At 40.8% G+C, this 21,365-nt stretch overlaps 2 protein-coding genes across 2 annotated transcripts; one reads left to right on the top strand and one right to left on the bottom strand.

Annotated features, from left to right (window-relative positions):
• The first annotated feature begins 260 nt into the window (after positions 1–260).
• On the top strand, positions 261–815 carry LOC117736643 (glial cell line-derived neurotrophic factor-like). The gene is made up of 2 exons (XM_034542110.1): positions 261–355; positions 413–815. The coding sequence occupies exons 1-2, from the start codon at positions 264–266 to the stop codon at positions 813–815; spliced, it is 495 nt and encodes a 164-aa protein (XP_034398001.1). The 5' UTR covers positions 261–263.
• Positions 816–13,827: 13,012 nt separating this feature from the next.
• Positions 13,828–20,912, bottom strand: ndc80 (NDC80 kinetochore complex component). The gene is made up of 17 exons (XM_034542394.1): positions 20,787–20,912; positions 20,091–20,192; positions 19,583–19,666; positions 19,165–19,291; positions 18,612–18,784; positions 18,257–18,359; positions 18,023–18,112; positions 17,825–17,918; positions 17,563–17,663; positions 17,260–17,404; positions 16,074–16,279; positions 15,704–15,853; positions 15,408–15,497; positions 15,192–15,284; positions 14,841–14,971; positions 14,524–14,626; positions 13,828–14,339 (listed from the first exon to the last, which is right to left on the bottom strand). The coding sequence occupies exons 1-17, from the start codon at positions 20,792–20,794 to the stop codon at positions 14,211–14,213; spliced, it is 1,929 nt and encodes a 642-aa protein (XP_034398285.1). The 5' UTR covers positions 20,795–20,912; the 3' UTR covers positions 13,828–14,210.
• Between the last annotated feature and the right edge of the window lie 453 nt (positions 20,913–21,365).

Below are 21,365 nucleotides of genomic sequence, written 5' to 3'. Positions count from 1 at the left end.
CATGAGGCTAACAGCATCTGTATTGCAACTGTTCCACTCAAATAAACAACAGTGTGGTGCATAAAAATGAATGGAATCTATGTGTAACTTCAAACGGAATTCCTCTGCAGAAAAACAAAACAATACATTTCCGCATAGTTTCTGACCCAACACTCCATCTGTTCCAGAGCCAGAGTGAGTGATGAGATAGAGTGAAACAACATGTGCTGTCAAATATGATACGCCCTTGTAAGAGTGCCATTTCTTGATGTGTTTCAGACACCATGGAGGAACCATCCCCAAACGAGTTTGAAGACGTGGTGGACTTCATCAAAGTGACCATCAGTAGAATGCGTCGCTCCTCCTCATCCACCGTGTCCTCATCTACCTCCTCCACCACCTCCTCCTCCCTCTCGAAGGAAGAACTGAGCAGCAGGACTCGACACAGAAGGGAGAGGAAGAAGGGGGCGACCCAGCCGAGTGGAGGGCGGAAAGGAAGAGCCAGAGGAGGGGGGACAGGGAGTAAGGCCAGGGGAGGAGGACAAGGCTGTGTGCTCAAACAGATCCACCTCAATGTGACGGACCTCGGCCTGGGCTACCGCTCCAGTGAGGAAATGATATTCAGGTACTGCTCCGGACCCTGCAGGAAGTCAGAGACCAACTACGACAAAATCCTTTACAACCTCGTCCACAACAAGAGGCTTCCCCCTAAAGACACGCCCCCTGAGGCTTGCTGTCGACCAACGGCATTTGACGATGACCTCTCGTTTCTGGACGACAACCTCGTCTACCACACCGTGAGGAAGCACTCTGCCAGGAAGTGTGGTTGTGTGTAGGGAGCGTGAGCTCCTGTCAGGCTTTCTGTAGTTTTATATTCAACATTATGCTGTTGAGTGTTTTTTTTCTGACTTATCTCACTGTGAGGAAACTTTCAGGCATTATGTGGGGCCATGAGTCCACCGCTAAAGGAATCGATAAGGAGAGGAGGTGACGAGGCCACAGTTTTTACTCCGAAGCAATGAACCTCTTCTTCCTCCAAGAAAGCTACAATTTCCTAAACAGTTTACGTCTGTTATATGTTCAGAGAGATTTTAAATGTTTCCAAGGATACTCATCCTAAATGCCTCAAATCAATCAGAACCAATGGATGATTCGGTAGACGTAATCTGTCTACTGTATAGCAGCATGTTACATGGAAAACATACGAAATGTATTTATGAAAATCTTGAATGTATTAACTTATTAATATTTATTTAGTTTTTATAAAAGGAATACATGTTATTTATTACTGTAGCGTGATATCTCAGAGTGTGCCAAAGGTTTGTATATATTAAAGCAGTAAATTAGCGGGTTGTTTACATTCCAAAAGTATCTTTTAGGTGCCCTGTGGAGTTGTCTTGTAAACAATCAAAGTTATGAGTGCATTCAGTTTTTCTCATCAAAATACATTTTGTATTCTTGATGAATAACAAAAGAGTTTAATATGTTTTCCTTCTCATAAAACATTTGCAGAACGGATTTCTTTTTTAAATATCTTTTAATTAAGCATTGTTTACATCCATGTTCACAAGCTTGCAGTCTACTTGTTCTTTGTCTTCTTCTGCATTGCTACTTGGCTTGTTACCGGCACCTATTGTCGATCAGTGGAATATCTGAAACCGGTGGCAGCACGGTGTATTGTATGTATCGCCCACCTGCTTATACAATACAGACAAAAGAACATTGCTCATTAGCACTACTAGTGGTCAAAAACTTCACGGGATAACCTTCCTGGTATCTTAGCGTTTACAATGTTCCAATAGTTTAGTTTGACTGCATTGTTTCCTGTTTTTGTTTTGAATTATGAGGATAGAAAATCTATTTCAAAACATTTCGTCCTCATGATTACAAGAATTGTAATTGTTTCTTCACGGCTTATTTCATGTCCTCCCCTCAGATTAATTGCTGTGTAAGTTAAACAAGATTTCCTCACTTTATTAACATAATTACAGCTTTATTTTGATACAGTATTTACTTTTAAATTGTCTCATTTAATTATTAATAAATGTATATACACAGTGTAGTGTATTCTGTCTGCAATTTCTTACACATGGGATTTAGTGTGTTGGCCTTGTGTGGATGAGTGTAGCAGACAACAAGACATGCTTTGCTCAGAAAAAAAGTCCAACATTACACTATACAGTTTAACATATGCTTACATTAGGTAACAGACATTAATCATTGTATTTGTGTCCCTTTTTGTGTAAAGAGGGAGAGGAACAAAAGAGCAATGGGTCATCGGGGATGTACCTTTGTAATATATAAAAGAAGACCAGACTCTGATGTGATCAAATGACAAGAACAGGCATTAAACACAGGGGAGGATGGCGTATCGGTACCCAAAGCACAGTATAGTACCTATAGCATAAGAATAAAAGGAAGGTGAGACGAACAGTGAGGGATGGAAGATAGATGGATGAAAGATGAGTACAACATGGAAGGATGAGCCATGGAGTTAAGAGCTAAAGTATATGTTGGCTGAGGGAGGGAGGATAATGAAAATGAAGACAATGATGAAGGAGTTCGAGAACATGAGAAGAGATGATGTGTCTTGCTTAACTAATGTGTGTGGTCGATATCGGATCCATCCCCTCTCTCACATTTCACAGCCCTTCCTCTGCCTGTCTGTGAGTCAGTGCAGTCTGGTGCAACAACTACAGGGAAAAGTCTCTCGTATTTTCTTATGCAACTCATTGTTTCTATAAACGACGCTGTGATTCTCCAGAGCTGATACGCCAGTGAAGCTCCTGAGCCGGTGATTAACACTGTTTGACAGCTGAGGCTTCACTGTTAGACGTGTTTAGTTCTACAGCTCTGCTGTGCAGGCACTAAGAAACGTTGTCATGAAGATGTTTACAACCCTGTGCTTGCCATTTTGATTTATTGGATGTTGAACATATCACCATGGTGACATGACAGTTCAAATCTGCAGGTCCTTCCTTTCATTTCCCCCCCCTAATTAATTTAGTTCCCAAGCCACCGATGATCCAGCAGTACTGACGGAAGTATAAAACCTAAACATCTTTCTGAACATAACACAGCTCGGCTTGGCCAATTAGCTTGTATAGGACCAATTGAAAGATATTCCTGAGTTAACCAGTGCCAATCCTTTAGAAACGTCATCAGTTTTAGCTGTGGACAACAGAGGAAACCATTAGAGCTCACTGACCACTGTCATTAGTCAGATGAGTCCATTGCTCTTTTGTTCATGGTGTCAGAGCAGCCTGTAATGAAGGATACTGTTGCACCAGAGTGTAATACAACACAAGTGTTAGCGGGTAAGAGGATGGCGTTGCAAACAGGTGTTAAATACTGGCAGGGCTGTACGTGTTGACACACTCATGTTACATTAAGAATGGGGTTGGTTCACCTAAAGTACAATATAGTTTCTCTCTTCCCTGCATGTGGTTTTATCCAGAGTAACCAGAGCGCTGCTTCGAGAAAAACAAAATTCTGTTTAATTTTACTAAACCCATTTTCCATAGGACACTTTTAATGTGCACCTGCAAGAGCAGCTAAGCAGCCGAAGGCCTTTTGTAGTAGCTAAAGGGGGTAAATAGGGACCGTGAAGTTCCTTTCTCCAATGATTTCCAGACCAATCTTTAGAGGCTGCTGTTAAAAGTTGACTAACCCAGAAAAAAACAGCTTCCTTGGCGTCTCAGCATGATGGTTTAAAGATTTACTTTAGAAGATCACCGCAGCTCAAATCATCAAAACATACAATTTAAATCAGTGACCAGCTGGTTTTCAAGAGGAAGACAATGTGGGAACAGCTGGCGTGAGAAAAGATACTAGTGATAACGTGAGTGTAACCACGGTGATATCAGACATGTCTGTGGTCTTCATGAGAGATGTCAAACCACAAGAAGCTCTTTGTGCCACTGCACTGGAATCTGTCAGTGTGACTCAGGCTTTATAACAAGTCAATTGTAAAGACAACCACAGAAGGAGGCATCACAGATGGAAACAATACAGTTACCAAGTCAAGACCTATGACGACGGCACAATACTGATGCTGTCTCACCCTGCTTTTAAGATCAAAAGAGACTCCAAGATCTGTTATCTTCTCATACTCACAGTCGAATGAAGTAGTTTGTCTTTTGTGAGTCTTTTAATCTGAAATTTAAAAAAACTTGAAGGTCACAAACAGAAAGACAAAAAGAGAAGGGAGGTCTAAGGGTTTTGGTGCCAAGGTTTGGCTAAATTAAATTAGATAGTAAAAAATCTAAAGAAAACACTGGTATTTTAGTGATTCATACAAGAAACAGGCTCTGAGCCACAGTTTAAGAAACTGCTGGGCTGTCTTTAGACTGCCTACAACACAAAGCAGAGGCAGAGGGGATTACCACGGAGCTCTAACAGCACTGCACTGATCATCGTCAACTGGCCTACCGCCAAGCCCCCAATCTGGACCACCAGCCAAAGGCTCCCCACTCAAACTGTCCCCCCCCCCCACACCACACACACACACACACACACACAGATACGCACACACATACACACACAGTCATCGCTATAGTAAACTGCCGATGGAATATACGCTCATTCACCCAATGGCCAGCAAGAACGAAGAAGAAAACAATCGACACTATCGTATTAACACCATAAAGACTGTGGCTTGAAATTTACAGAAAATCTTCTATTTTTTCAGCTTCTCTGGAAGATGTATTGCATTTTGCAGAGGTTTTAATATGTTGTGTGCTTGCAGGTGGGTGATTGTGATGAAATATAAGAAGTATGTGTGATGCAAGTACTTGATATTGTTTAATTTAAGTGACATGAGTCATTTGAACTTCAGAAAACTTGACGTGGCTTAGACACAGATGCGCCACTTTTTTGACGTATGACTTTTAGAAATGTCAGGAGGTGTGAATGTAACGCTATCGCCTCCGTGTTGGTGTGTGAGAGGTGTTCGCTCAGATGGTTAAATATTCAGGTGGAACCTGAGAATGTGCATTACGGGGTTCTGTCTCAGCCTCACACCTGTGGTGTGTGTGTGTGTGTGTGTGTTCGTGTTTGTGTTCATGCAGGAAGTTTAAATCTCTGTTCGAGTGTTGTGACAGAGGGGCAGTTTAAATAGATGTTATTGTAAAATGTTGCCATTTCAATTTCTATTAAAGCCCAGAAGTTGCAATGAGAAACGCTCTGTGACTGTGTTCCCGGTGCCTTCCAGCCCAACAGTGACGTAAAAATAGAAATTGCTTCAAATGCTCTTGGGACTACCCGAGTGTAAACCCTTTTCTGAACGAATGCCCTCGCAGCGAGTAGGCAAAGCCAAAGGTTTTGACAGGAAGCTTTCTGACATCCACTTCTGTCTGTGTTGTTCGAGTTTAATGATAAGAAACAGCTCACAGGCAGACTGGACAGGAGCTGAGTGGAAGCTGTCCGCTCCAATGTGACACACTAGATCAAGCAAAGAGGAAACTGCTGAGAGGATGTGACGGCCTACTTGAAAAGGGTGTGATCCTGAATGGCACCACCAAAGACACACTAGCAGACAGAAAGTTGTCTTCGGATTTATCCAACAGTGGCTTCAATAATGCACTTGCTTGTGACTACAGATTGGCAAATGCATGTACAGCTTAGTGCCATTTCTACTTGTCAAATGTATTCACAATGTTTTGTGTGAGACCGCCTACCACTTGTTTCTCAGATCAGCGTTTTAGTGTGAACTCAAGAGCTTCAGAAAATTCAGGAAAAAAAACTAAACTAACCTAAAGCAAACTGTTGTAGATAGCAGACTCAATTATTATCTAGCAGGGACCAGACATCCCGGTTTTTCCACGATTGTTCTGGTTTCAAGCCGGGTGTCCCGAGTCTTGTCAAATATCTGTATAACATATAGTCAGCTTTCCCCAATTAAAATAATGGTGACCACATGTTAGCTAACCTGAACAAGTCATATACTGAACAGCATAAGGACCCAAAAGCAGATACAGAAGAAAAGAATAGAAGCAGAAACAGAAGAAGGGGAAGAGTATAAATAATGACTGACTGACTTGGAAGTGGGAGCAGGTGAGCAGGAGACCTGGTGAGTGCGGGCTAACGAGGGACAGGTGAAACTAATTAGGGCGGGGCAGACAATCCAAACTGTCAGGAAAACACTAAAAGGTAAGCGCTCTGAAACGAGAGGAGAGATGAGTAGCAAAATAAAACAGGAAACACTGAACATGAATTAAATTAATGAAACAAAGGGGAGACATGAAGCAGGGCATTATAACAGGGTATTAGAAAACCACAGCATTGTGCATCCTACATTACTGAAAATGGACCAAAAGCGTCTGTGCTATTTCCTCGGTCAAGAATGAGAACTTGATGTGTGCAGCTGCGTTTTAGATGCATTTTCCTGGAACATGACAAAGATGAGGGGGGGGCAAATTGAGAAAGGTTTCTGGGTTCGTTTGTTTATCTGCTCCCTAAAAATTGCAATTATGATCAATATCAAACAAAAACAGCTGTAACAGCCACAATTTGGGAGTTGCATGAGAACATATTTTGACTACTACAGCTGTTTCCTCAGAGGAGAAAAAGGTTTGAAATATTACAAAATGTTCATAGCATGCATTGTCAATACATCTGGCTCTGAAGCACCTCTGCTGAGGTACAGGGTGGAACTGTCTAATCTCCTTTGTAAACACAGTATGTGTGTGTGTGTGTGTGTGTGTGTGTCTGTGTGTAAGACCCCAGGAGGTAAACCAGACCATTATTTTCCACTATTTTCCTCTCATGGGGAAACAGACCTTACTTTCTTGCTCTATCCCTCCATCCTCCTACTATCTTTGACTAAACCCTTCCTCTTCCTCACGTCGCCCTGCGTTTTGATGTCCCTTAGCTTCATCTATTAATGTTAGGGTTAGCACCCCGCCCTCCCGTTTTCTTGTTCTATTTTGTGAATGAACTCAGGACTTTTCTCCCTGTGCGTGTGCCTGTTAGTCCTCATGCACTCGCGTGAGTGTCTGACTGTATATTCCCTGGTGTCAAAGGAGGACCCTCTCACTTCCTCCATAAACACATCAGTGGTATGCAAAGGATCTGTAGCCTCTGACTCCTATGCAACTGCAGTTATGCCTCGTAAATAAGACGCATCCAAAGTTATGGAAATGACTTAGTTTTTCCCAGGGTAGTCATACTGGGAAAAACAGTTCTTGGTCGCAGCATTAAAAAAAAAAAGAAAAGAAAGAAAAAAATTATTTGTTCATTCAAGGATTGTAGAAAGCAAGCATTCACCATGCTGAATTGTATATGGGACCAATAGACAATCTCATTTACATTTTACCAAACTTTTAAGGCACTCAATGCTGGTTTCACTCAACACCTGAGAGTTACAAATAAACTTCACACAAAGTTAACATGACTTTGGTTTTAGACATTTCTCATCACACATGCATCATTGTTTCTTTAGCATGACCATGTCATTTGAGGCAAACTGTTAACCTTCAAACTAATGTTAACCATCAATTGACATTTTCAAACTTTGACGTGAAAGTAGTATAAATAACATTTGTTGTAATATAGAAATTAAGAGCTACATAAATATGAGTTTTTATAAAAGATATTTCATTACAAGAAAGTATGGCTAACATTAATGCTAGCTAACATTATATTCTGTGATCTAATAGAGCCTCATTATAGAAATATATGATAACGAATTTTTTCCACATATGTTCACAGAAAGCATCTTCTGTTCTGTTGTCCTGTGTAGTTATTCTGGATTTTGTTTTATATTTTGTTTCCTGGGGTGAGAGTGAGGTCTACTTGTAAATCACTGTCTTTCCTCACTAGCACAAAATTGTAATTGTGGCCTTATTTATGCTGCGTATCCTGCATTTAATTTATCATTGTAATTCATCGGCAACTAAATCAAAGTGTTATGAACTTCCTTCTCAACTTTGCTCTTTATCTGTGCTTGTGTGTTTGCCTCAAAAGAACATAAATCTGATGAAAACATTACACAGGTTGGCTTTAAAATGTAACACTGACAATATAAGTAGTCGTTCCTTATCTAACACAAACCACATCTGTAGTCTAAACTCGTTCCAAATGGGAAAAAAACAACACTGCAGCATGCCAAAAACTGACATAGCACCAAACCACGTGTGTATACAAGGATGTACAGCTCATCAGGGCACTGAAACAGTATGGGCTTCTCAAGCAAGCCTTCCTCTGTGATAACTGCAGCACTGCACAAGTGTTTCCTCTTCTGTGTCCTTTTTAACAGCACAGGAACAAAAATATAGGGATTGTATTAAGCTATAGAAAAAAGATTTACTCCTCAATGAAATCTAAATATTTGAATTTCACTGTTTAAGACCATGTTCATACTGTTTTTGCTTTACGCGACAGCATGCTAACTAAAAAAAAAGGGGGAAATGTACGAAGTACTTCCAACTTCAGACGGACAACATTGTGACCGCACATCCGGATCAGCCCAGTGATCCAGAAGGGCGCGAGAAAACTGATAACGCAACTGAAGAAATGCGTCAAAACACATCAGATACTCATAAGCAACAAGCGAACACCTTAGTAGTCCAATGGAACGTGAATTCGCTGAAAAATTTTTTCATCAAATGTTGCAGTTATTAGATCCTGATCAAACCCCAAACAGACGTGTGTAAGATCCCAAAAATACCTACACTAGTATTTACAAGTTTCTGGTCCTCTAACAGACATCTCTTTCCCCCCTGAGGTGAACGGACCCTGAAATGGATCCTACTAAGCCAGAAAATGACTCACAGAGCAAAAGCAAAGAGCAAACAGTTCAAACCTCTGACTCACAGCCCCTTTATAACCCCTCTATAACCTCTCATAGTCTAGACAGACCTTCTTATGACCCCTTGTACTGCATTAATAACCCCCATCCAGCCCGAGTGAGCAGAGACAGAACTGAAGGAAATCTGATAGCTCGTGCTCGGTTGCCCTGTAACACACATCCTCATCTCGCTCCGACAGAACTCCAGAGCCAGATTGCAAGCGTGTACATTCAACAGCATACGAACACACACACAGTGACCGACGTCTAACTGTTTTAAGGCTACTTGTTACTGTGATCTTGCAAAAAGGTGGAAAGTAGAAGTCGGATAATAGCATGGCATGTTTATTTGCCCTTTGATTCATTTAAGTTATGCCATATGGTGGAAAGTTCCCCTCGCCACTGTGAAGTGGACACATTTTTAACATAGATTACCACAACAGGAAATAAAACATTGACCTCTGTATTGTTTCTGCCATGCTCTGACCTTTTGAGGTACACCGAACAACAGCTCCTATCCACTCTGGATGAAAAAAATGAAAACCCGACCACACTTTGGGAACAAGCCGAGTTAATAACTTTAGTTCTTACAGACTTTTTTCAGCCGTTTTTCTTGCACTCTCCAAAAGACAAGTAACCTTTTAGCTTATTTTAGTTTTTTACTGAGAGTTTGATGAGAAGATGGATACCACCTTTTTGTCCTATACGTAAGATGGTTAGCTTAGCGTAGCATAAAGACTGGAAACCAGGAAGAAGATGTTGTTGAGTTGCATTATGGGAAGTTATCCAGTGTTTTTGGAGGTTGACTCATACCAAGACTGTCAGCTGTCTTTTTCTAGGCTGTCGCTCACATGGCCACCAATTATACCAAAGTGTAATACTAAAAAACTGGATTTCACCATTGAAAAAGACTGAAGCCATTGGAATTCTTCTAAATGCTTGTTTTTAATAGAAAGCAGAAAACCGACTCTCAGTATCAATGAGAGTTCAACTTGTTTTATACCATATGGTTTAGCATTTTATTATGTTTAGTATATTTTATGCTCAAGCCTGTGTGCATGTTTCACTTGACTGAAACATCAATTTATATTTGGGGACAAATAGGGAGGACCGGGGTCCTGTATTTTTTATCTCTATATTAAAATGAGCTGTAAGTAACAGCAACACATTTTCTAATCACGAGTAAAAGAAAAGCACCAGCTGTAAAGTCCAAGTAGGTTTCCAGCTGCTTTTTCTTATTTTTTTGTGGAGCTTTAAGTGACTGTGGCATCACCGTGGGACACACTTCCTGTCTTATTTTATGGCTAAATCTGGGGATTTGGTGGATAAATTGTCCTGACACAAAAGAATAACATTGAAGAAACTGTTATGTTTCATGCCTCAGCTGAGTTATGAGCGAGCTGAAACGGAAAAAAACCTTCTGTGTACTGCGAACCGGTCACTCACTGAATCTATTATTCAACAAAAGATACCATGATTACAGCACTTCACACTGAGGCTGAACACACAAGTCAAACAGGACGCTGCTTTAATGTCAACGCAGCCCGCTGTGATGGAAGGACTCAAAACCAGAAGGCCTCACACGAGCATCAGGAGCAGTGGAAAAAGTTGCCACACACACACGCACGCACGCACGCACGCACGCACGCACGCACGCACACACACACACACCAGAAGTAAACACTTAGCTTGTCTACTCTATCCAGCTATATTGTGATATTGTGATTTTTATCAGTCTCATTCTCCTCTCATATAAATAACCAGCTGCATATATGATGTTTCAACATTGCTGTAGAGCAAGCTGAGCACTGCCTGAATTCTACTCTTTTATTTTAAAGGGATACTCCAGTGAGTTAGTATTGCATTTCCATAAAGTCGGGGGTCTCACAAGAGACAGTTTAAGAAAAAGAATAATCAAAATCAAAAGCAGCAGAGGCCGAGATGTCCTGACTTCTATACCCTATAATTGGATGCGACAATTTCCATAATGCAATCAGATCGATCAATCTTGTTATTTAGGATTGTCTACATTTAGAGCCTCTAAGCCCTGATGACATCAGCAGGGTCCTTTTCTCCGTTTTACAAAGCTCCCCTCAAGCAAAAGACTAAACTGGTCGTCACATGTGAAGTCAGTGGAGTGCCCCTTCAGTGGCTAAATGGGCCGTTGTGATTGTGGTGAGAAAGTCCAGAATCCAGTAGCCAGTGGATGTGGGCAGACTGATATCAGCTCAGTGTGGATAGAGGCTGAGCTATACAAGAAGAGCGTGCACACGGAGGTGAGAGACGGGAAGCATCGAGTCTCATTGGTGCTCCAAAGTCCGGGAAACACCAAAAAACACCTTTCAGGCTTAGTCTGTTTACTCAGCACTTCATTTTGTCAGGAATGAGCATTAAAAAACATCTCCACACAAATAACCTGGAAAAACCAAAGACAAATGATATGTCTTAATGCACATGCATGTAAAAACTAAATAATATTGGACTTTACATCAGGACCAGAGTCCAAAAAAAAGAAAAGAAAACATGACGGAAAGGCAATACAATACAGATGATCTCTGTAACAAAAGTAAAGTTTCCTCTCTGGGTCTGTGAGTACTCCTCTTTAATTCATGAGGATAAGCCTGCGTTGCTGATTCTCCAGCACACAGAGAATAAACTAACCCGAACCAAGACTCTGCTGCTGGAAACCGGCACACGTGTTTTCTTTCACATCAGCTAAAACAAGCAAACACTGCACATAGTACACCATATATTTAACCGCCACAAAAGGATGCATTAGTATTTCCGTTGCGTTCGAGACGTCAACAATTGTCTGACGGTAATGTTTCTCAAATCTGAATCTTGTTACAACAGTTGCATCATTTTCTGTGTGTGTTTGTGCCTCTGCTAAGAGCAGAAGTTGATTCATATTCAAAATCTGGAGGCAATTAGCTGGCAGAGCAGAAATCCAAATGCCAAAGATAGTCATAATGTCAGCCGCACAATGGTGTTTTGACAGGGACCAAGGAGACAGAAAAATAGTAGAGCATGGAATTATAAGACGGAGCTCCCTTTCTCTTTTTCTCTTCCCCTTTCTCTCTGCTCCCATTTCCTACATCTGTAGAACAGATCATTATGGTGGCGGATGGGTGAGATTAACCCCTAATAAGACTCCACATTAACACCTCACCGCTAGCGTGTCTGGCTGTCTCATGGCATGACAGATTAGCTGCTGAAAGCCTCGTGGTCCACAGTAGAGCAACAACACAAACCTTCTCCAGGTCACGGAGCAAGATAACCTTTGAATTGTACCTTCTTTTTTTTTTTTACGTCTACATCTGTCTCATGTGGACTCCACGCATCCACATCCCGCCTCCTTACATCTCCCTTCTATTAGAGGCCCCATGAGAACTAGACCCACACACACACACACACACACACCATAGAAGAGTTAGACTCCCTGTGTGTGAGAGTAGAACAGTGTGTTCAGAATTCATGGTGCATGTCTGAATGCAATGATCCATGAAAGAATAGGTCCATGCAGGCTGGCGACCACAGGCAACATGGAACAACGCACATGTACACGCACACGCACACGCACACACACACACACACACACACACACACACACACACACACACACACACACACTCAAACACACACAAAGAAGCATGGAAACAGGCAAGAAGCACAAATACAAACACAGGTTTATGCAGAAATAAGCCTTTCTTCTTTCCTTTGACTTCCTGCACACCCCATCCAATACACACACACACACACATGCACGGGTTGTCTCCGCTAGTGGTGGAAGTTATCCATCACATTTCATTCCCTCACTCCATGGAGCACCTCACAATCACCTCATCTTTCCTCATCACATCTGCCAAAACATTTCTCTTACGTTCGCAGCCCCGACGGTTTCCAAGCGTTCCCCCAAACCGTCCTCCACTTTACTGTAATGACACAATGTGGACTTATAGGGTCAGAGTCCCCCAAATCCGTCTGCCTTGTTTTCATCGCCAGAAAATAATACTCCTTTGATGATATGTATAGGTCGAGCATGTTGGGTTATATTTTGCAATTAAGTATTTCGGGATCGATATATCTGCAGATTATTTGGCGTCTCAAAAAGGAATATAGAAACTGTCTGTTACAAGATTTTAAACACAGAAAAACAGCAAGTTCTCCCATTTGAAAGACTGAGACAAGTGAATGCTTAAAAACAACTCAAACTATTGATTGATTCTCATAAGAGTTAAATTTGTATTTTACTGCTCTGTATAAGCTTAATTATTCTACTTAATTTGATATCAACTTGAACAGTAATCTCCTACTAGTTCCCACCATGCTTAAATAAACACTTCCTTTGTCTGCCATTTCATTGGTAACCAGTGCCTGAACCAATGAGTCAAATTCATAAATTCCCAGATTATTGGGTTTGGATACCTAGAAGTATAAAGTTGGATTCATTTGGTTTGGATGGTGGTGCTGCATGAATGCTACATTAACTCCAGTGTTTGCATTGAACCTTCAACACAAGGAGGTACTGGCAGCTGTAGACTTCCATTGCAATTAAGAAGGTAAGCAGGAGATTCAACGTACAAAAAACACTCGGAAACATTATATCAGGTGCTTTCTTCAGTCAAGAGATGTTAAAAGGCTTTTGTTCTAGTCTGAATACTTTAATAAATATTAACATTAACCAATAGGTCTGAGGAAAATGTGTAAATATACAGCAACCTGAACACTTGAGTTCTGGCAACCAGAGGCGGGTGCTGCCTCCTAGTGGCTTCAGTACAACACGACTATTTGACGAGGTGCAGTATGAACACAGGGAGGAAGTTTACAAACAATATAAACTCAACTTTTAAACTATTTTTTTTCTTTGCAATATTTTTTTTTTTTTTGTATGAATGACAATCCATCCATCCATCCATCCATTTTCAATACCGCTTATCCTCATTAGGGTCGCTGGAGCCTATCCCAGCTGACAATAATTGATTAAAATGTATTTCAGTGTAAACAGTGAACAATATTGAATGATGGGGGTCTTGTGAGGAACAGAAACTATTGTATACAAATTTAAGGGTTTAAAAGTAATTTTTATTTGGCATAAAAATAGCAAAAACTGAAGTGTCGACAAACATTACACAAAACAAGTTATACGACACCTAAAAGGACATGCGTTAAGACTTCAAAACCTCCATCTTGATGCAACCACCTTGTATTTAAATGCATCCGTGTTGGCAAAAAACCCACCGCTGAATAATTTATACAGAGAAAACTGACATTTTTGTTAATCTATGGTTCTAAGTCATATGATACATTTCCACAACTTCTTCAGAACAAATAAAGTAAGTTTCTTATTCTCAAGATGGAAAAACAAATTAAAAACCCAAATGACAGGGGGAAACTCTCCCACACTTCCATAGTCTCTGAAAGGCCTCCATCCTCCCTCCTGACTTTACAGGCTGTTGGCCTTGGACGTGAAGCTCTTCAAAGTTTCCCTCAGCTTCTGTACAGCAGCTTCATCCTCTTCCACATCCTTAGAGCAGACACGTTGAACTCGGCCGTGCAGATCGTCCAGGCACTTCTGTTGTACAAGAACCACATTAATGTATTAGACTCACAATGTTCTTATATCAGGCTTGTGATGTTTGCGCTGGGTAAAAAAGCTAGATGTACTCGTTTACATTACTCCTTTGCTTGAAGAATGCCAGAGACATAGATTCTCCGTTGCAGTGCAGGGGACAGAGGTAGAGTTGTAAGAAAGTTACCTCTGTGATCGACAAGTGGTTAGCAGCTGTGGAAAATACAGACGCAAGGTTGTTGGCTACTGTTCGTCTCTCCTCGTTGGTCTCCTGCAGCACCAGGTGGTACCTGAAGAAGAGACGACCACAAGTGTTTTACTCCCAAACAAAAGACGGAAACAAAAAGCTCCAGGATCTTAAAGCTCACACATCAAGTCCTCTTTCATGACAATTAGAATAAATGGTGGCCATTCGACTATGTTGTGTTGTGGCCATAGACTCCAGCAGGATGAAGTAATCCTTAAGACATAAATGTTGTTGATAAATATCTAACAGTCACTCACTGTTGTTGCGCTGCCTTCAGTTGTTGCACGGACTCGTCGTAACCGCAATTAACCTTCTTCTGAAGAATGGTAACATGGTTCTCCGCTGCCTCCACCTCTGCTGCCCATTCCTGTTCCTCTTGGACAAGTTCCTTTACAGACACAAACACACAGGAAACGTATCGTTACTACATGAGTGATGCACCTGTGCACAGTGTGTTCCCAACATGTTAAAAATGTTTCCTTATACCTCTCTTTCAGCTGAGAAGACAAATAGTTCAGTGCTTAACTGGCACAAACTAAAGTAATCTCGTGGCCATGTGGTGAAAGCTGTACGGTGTTCCTACCAACATGAAGCAGAATGAACTGTACCTGCATGTCAGAATCCAATCGTTCATCCAGCTTGCGAATCTTCTCTCTCAGCTGCTTTAGGTCGTTGGACTTGTCCAAGATGTTAGAATTCACCTTAAAAGACACACACACACGTTTATAAATAACAAATGTGATAAAGAATATATATATTTTAAGAGCACTTTTGTATATTGCATCAGTATGGTAAAAGGTTAATAGCACACAAGATTATGTTACCTGATCATTAGACCCCTCCAGACTGAATTTCATGTTGGCAAATCGACTGCTCTCTTCATCCATATCACTGGTCAGCTTTCTCAGGAGCATCTACAACACACAGCATAGATTTTTAAATTATTTCCAAGGCCTAAAATGGGGTAAACATTTACATTTAATATGTCCAAAGCAACACATAACTGGAAATAACCTAAGCATTGGGATAGTAACCTAGACGTGTTCATACTGAATTGAATTAAAATCCAAAAGACTCGTTCTTGTACAGATTCAAATGCACGATCCTTTGCTGGAGGTACCTTTATCTGCGTTCCATGTTGAACCATGTTGCCGGATCCACATCGAAATGGCTTGATCTCAAAATCATGACCAAAGGCATTCTCTGCTGACAGTGGTATCAGCTTCAGTTTACGTGCCACCTTGTGGTACTCAGCTTCCTTCAACTCCACCTGCAGGATAGGAAGGGCAAGGAAACAAGTGAAATTAAAAAAAGGTTCAAATGTGTGCAACTGGATGAAAAAAAATTGGCTATTATCAATCTATACCGACTAAAAATGGGCAGCAAAAAATACAAAATATCATAGTTTAATCTCAAATATTCATCTTTAAAAAAGTGTACTATTCCTGCTCCTGTGTGCATCCATACTACAGTAGATGTACATACAGTACCTTCTCTTTCACTTTGGCCAGAGCAATCTCCTCGTTCCACTTGTGCTGTTCAGCATCTTCAAGAGTCTTCCTGAGACTGGAGATGGTCTGTTGGAGTTCCCTCTTCTCTCTGTTGATCCTCTCGACATCAGCTGGAGTGAACTTCTGCTTCTGCAGGAGGAGTTGCAGTTCATTTTGCTCATGTTTTAGAGACTCCATGTGACTGCCTGCAAAGATTTTTTTTAAAAGACATCAAAAAATCTGTTGATTGGAAAGAGACGTTCATAGGTTTTATAGAAGACCCGTCATGACCACATGTAACAGCCCCAATGTAACAGCCCCCATGTAGCAGACCACATGTAACAGCCCCAATGTAACAGCCCCCATGTAGCAGACCACATGTAACAGCCCCCATGTAACAGCCCCCATGTAACAGCCCCCATGTAGCAGACCACATGTAACAGCCCCCATGTAACAGCCCCCATGTAACAGACCACATGTAACAGACCACATGTAACAGACCACATGTAACAGACCACATGTAACAGACCACATGTAACAGCCCCAATGTAACAGCCCCCATGTAGCAGACCACATGTAGCAGACCACATGTAACAGCCCCCATGTAACAGACCACATGTAGCAGCCCCCGTGTAACAGCCCCCATGTAACAGCCCCCATGTAGCAGACCACATATAGCAGACCACATGTAACAGCCCCCATGTAACAGCCCCCATGTAACAGCCCCCATGTAACAGCCCCCATGTAACAGCCCCCATGTAACAGCCCCCATGTAGCAGACCACATGTAACAGCACCCATGTAGCAGACCACATGTAACAGCCCACGTGTAACAGCCCACATGACACTGTTTAAACACATCGGTAAACCTGTGCTAATTTGAACCTGAATACTGTCAAGTTCCGACATAAAAACTATGTTACTTGGTGGGAGCTTTCTTTGCAGTGAATGGTGGGACTGTTGCATTCATTACACTATGCAGTTTTAATAACACTGTAAAGTAGGATCTCTGATACGTATTCATTAAAAACAGGAATGTCAAATGTTTTATAAGGAAGACTAAAACTGAGAAAGGAAAAACTTGGAAATGTTACCTAATGTACAGTAGTAATTCAGACGTTTTTATGGTGATTTAATACTAACATCCAGACATATCCGATGCAAACAACTGACATGGTTATATTTACCAGTGGTCTCCAGCTCATCACTCAGTTCTGAAGCTCTTGTCTCCAGGTTGGCTTTAAAGGACTCCAGGTTGCTTCGATAACTCTGGAGCTTCTTGAGATCTGCCTGCAGCGTCACCCTTTCCATTCTCTTGGTCATTAGACGGTCCTGTTCAGGGAGAGAGACAACAGTCTGATATATTGTTTCTCACACTAAAGATGGTTCATATTACTATTACACAACCAAAAACAACCCACAGTATGCTGGCTACCACTTTAACAGGTGTGCACCTCCAATAATTGTAATATTATAAAATGTCTCCTCACCGCCTGGCTCTCCTTCTCCAGTCGTTCAACATCTTCACTGAGTCTTCTGTACTTCTCCTCCATCGAGGCCAGCAGCCCCTCGTCAACGTTGTACAGTTTCTCTGTGAAGACAGTTTGTTGAATTTTTGAAAAACGTTTTCAGTGGGACACAAAATCTAAAACAAAATCTAAATTGAAACTAACAATTAACATTAAGCTTGAATATACAAAGCAATCCATTATTAAAAAACAACTAATTTCATAAGAGAGATGCTGTGCTTACTTAGTTTATTGAGGAACAATTCATCCACATCATCAAATGCGTCTTCACCCTGCATGAACTTGGAGTATGCCTCAGCTGTGTAGTCCTGGACGAGCTACACAGAAGAAGCAAACGTTTTAGATTTAGACCAACAAAATAGGAGTAACCATATAATGTTCAGTTCTGTTGGAGAGAAAACACAGAAATAGTTTAGAGTACCTTGTTATACTCTGCACCCTCCTCAATATTATCCTTGTCTTCACAGAAGTCACTGAACAGCAGCTCCTGCTTACTCAGATGCCAGGTGATCTGACACACAGAAGCACAAACACTGGTTTTAACTGGTTTAATTAAACAAAGATGTACACGTTTTGTTTATGCTGCATGCTATGCAAATTAACCTGGTTTTATTCCACAGAAATTGATATTTGAAAATGTTTTTTTGCTTCTTACTTTTACTTGGTCAATAAGCCACATGAGAGCACCGAGTGCCTGAGGCCAGGTGTGGGGAGCTCCAACAGAATACATTGAAGACTTGGAGAGAACAAATGGATAGCTTAAACCAGAAACAGGGAGAGAAATAGAGGCAGACAATCAACAATGTTGCTTAAATGGTAGTTGTAGACAATGGTACGGTACATTAATGTTCAGACATCTTGTATCATGAGTTTGTTATATGCTGTATCCATTATTAAGATTTTCTCTCCGTTGTTTCTTAATATAGCCCCGGCCATTAAAGTCCAGTGGAACTAAACCTTCTGAATACACATAGCTCAGCAACAAAGTGCTTTTTTATGATGAAAATTACTTCAGGGCTTTCAGGATAGCTGGAACCTCCTCTTCAACTTTTGAGTTTGGCATCTCGAAGCTTGGGTCTAGCTGACGGTAGATGAACTCAAACACCTTCACAAACTCCTTGGTAGAGGGAGACTGGAGGGTCTTGGCTAACAAAGTGCCCGGGTAACCCTGCTCAGTCAAGAACTGGAAAGACGTGAGAGAGAATGTCAGGCAGGGAAGAGCAACAGTAAAGATTCCCACTCATATTGACCAACAATGTACTACTTTTCGCTGCAAATGCAAGTACAAACGATACAATTCGATTTCACACTCACAGATATCTTCAGTAATAATTTTCTGTACCAATGATGTAATACAAATAAATAAAAACACAAACCTAATATATTGATGTTATGCTAATATAGTGAGAAGAGAACCACTGTAGAACAGATGGTGCTGGAGCCCTTCAGACTTTTGTGTGGTACATGTGTCCACCAGGCGTGTCAGAAAGGAAATTAAGTGTATGTTTCTGGCTGCCAAAGTGAATTTCCAGACACAACTACTGAGAAATAAAGTGTTTTTACCTCATGCAGCTGCCTGATACATTGCTGAACAAAGGATTTATCGTGCAGAGGTCTGGTGTCTTTGATCTTATCCGTTCCTCCAAACCTTGACATGGTGCTGTTGCGAGGCATGCTGGCTCCTACAGTCCTGCAGGCAAAACAGTAAAACACAACCACAATATCAAATATCATTATTTGATATTGTATTACTCTCACAGGATATTTATGTACAAACCTTTCCTTCTACACTGTGTAAGATAAAGACTATACATTTTGACCACTTTATTTTATCTTTAGCTACTATTGTAATTATACTGGTACCGTATTTGATTGTATTGCTTTACATACTGTATCTTCTCAGTCTTTTACAGTTGTTCTTTACACTTTAATGGTACATGGTAATGAAAATGTGTATATTTTTCAAATTGTATTCACTTACCGGGCACCAAAGAAGCTGGTTCGTCTTTCAGAGGTCACAGACTGCGGTTTGGGTATGTTCAGCTTTCCAAAGGAAGGCTGTTTACTAAAGAAAGAAAAAGCATGAACACATGGATGTACTTCACTTTCTGACTTTGACTCCTAACATGGTCACAACAAATGTGTCAATTTCACCCCATGTACAAAAACAAGTACAAACAATGAAGCCTCTAATTTATTAACGACCTAGTGTTTGTGTCCCAGTTTGTCATCACAGGAATATGAAATATTATGAAACTAAACCCAATATCTTACCATGTCTGCAGTGCATTTCAAACTGAGATATCTCTGCGTAATATGTTGGATGCAAAAGTAGTATGAGAGTAGTCAAACACTAAAGTGGATATCGTTAGTTGTTTTGTTGGTGTGACTAACATCAGGTCATATTTGCCTATTGAAAGAGCGGACTATCATTATCAAAGCAGTATCTCTGCTTACTATACAAGTCAAATGTATGACTTCCAACCAACCTCTTTGGCGTTGTATACACCATGCTCATCCTGTTGCTGTCTTGCACTCTCAAGACAGAAAGATCCGATGGTCTGCCCATTGTCCCTCGACTCATCCTTCCACTGAAATAAAAAAAAGAAATGTACTCTTATTGACCCCCGTGGGCAAACTCCTCTCTGCATTTGACCCATCCTACTTATTAAGGAGCAGTGGGCTGCAGTGAAGCGCGCGGAGAAAAACAGGACACAAATAAAAGACAAATAAACAGATGCGGTAACGTCATCCTAATGTTTTACAAAGTACACACACATATAAGCTACATATCGGAGTGCTCATGTGGGCCACCTTTTTAAATGAATGACCATAACGTTAGATATGTCCCCGACAGGCGGACGTTAACTTAACGCTAGTCAAGTCGCTTAACTACGTAAGCTAAAGACAACTAACTAGTTAGCTAACGTTCCTCGTTCGGTTACCTAGTATCACGCTGGATTAGTCGTGGACTAACTAAATATAATACGCGTCGTTACGAAGTTCAGCTCACGTAACGTAGCATTTATTTTACGGTTGGTAACATCGGTTAAATTAACGGTAACATTTGCTAACTGTAGCTTAAGCCAAGCCGCAATAAGAGCGACGGGCATAATACTAAACAAGTTAAACTAAATAACAATATTGCTGCTTATAGTGCTTATTTTAGTAAATTAAAAACGTACCGCTCCATATTGTAACGTTGAAAAGTTAATGTTTCCAAAAAGAATCGAGCATCTGAACGGACGAAGCCTTAAAACACACCCCGCCAAAAATACAAATATTGGCTGGCGGTTACGTCACCAAAGTACGGAAAGCCACTTGATCCAAGAAGGCTTCGTCATGCACTTTACGAATATGACTTGTCCACAGCGTCGCACGCACACAATATTAAGCATACAGACCGTCCCAAAAGTTTAATATTTAACTTCCGAAAATGAAGTAAAAAGCCTAACATATGAAAATGGGTTAATAACTTCTTGCTGTATGAATAGAATATTAAAAATGTAAAGAAGAGTTTTTTGGATTGTAATATGAATGACTAATGATCCCAAAAGTCTTTGACTTTAGTGATTATGCTTAATGTACTAAATGCACTTGGTATGTAAATATAAAGTAAAACAATATAGTACGCCAGGTAGTGACTGATGACTTCCATAATGGCTGAGCATGATTCTCCAAAAGGGCAAATTTAGTAACACCCCCGGGAAAAAAAATAATTAACGATTGAAAGTATGGTACATTCAAATACTATAGCAATAATT

This window comes from Cyclopterus lumpus, chromosome 9 (assembly GCF_009769545.1).
Source record: "Cyclopterus lumpus isolate fCycLum1 chromosome 9, fCycLum1.pri, whole genome shotgun sequence".
NCBI classification, from domain to species: Eukaryota; Metazoa; Chordata; class Actinopteri; order Perciformes; family Cyclopteridae; genus Cyclopterus; species Cyclopterus lumpus.
This window is presented reverse-complemented; position numbering and strand designations above follow the sequence as displayed.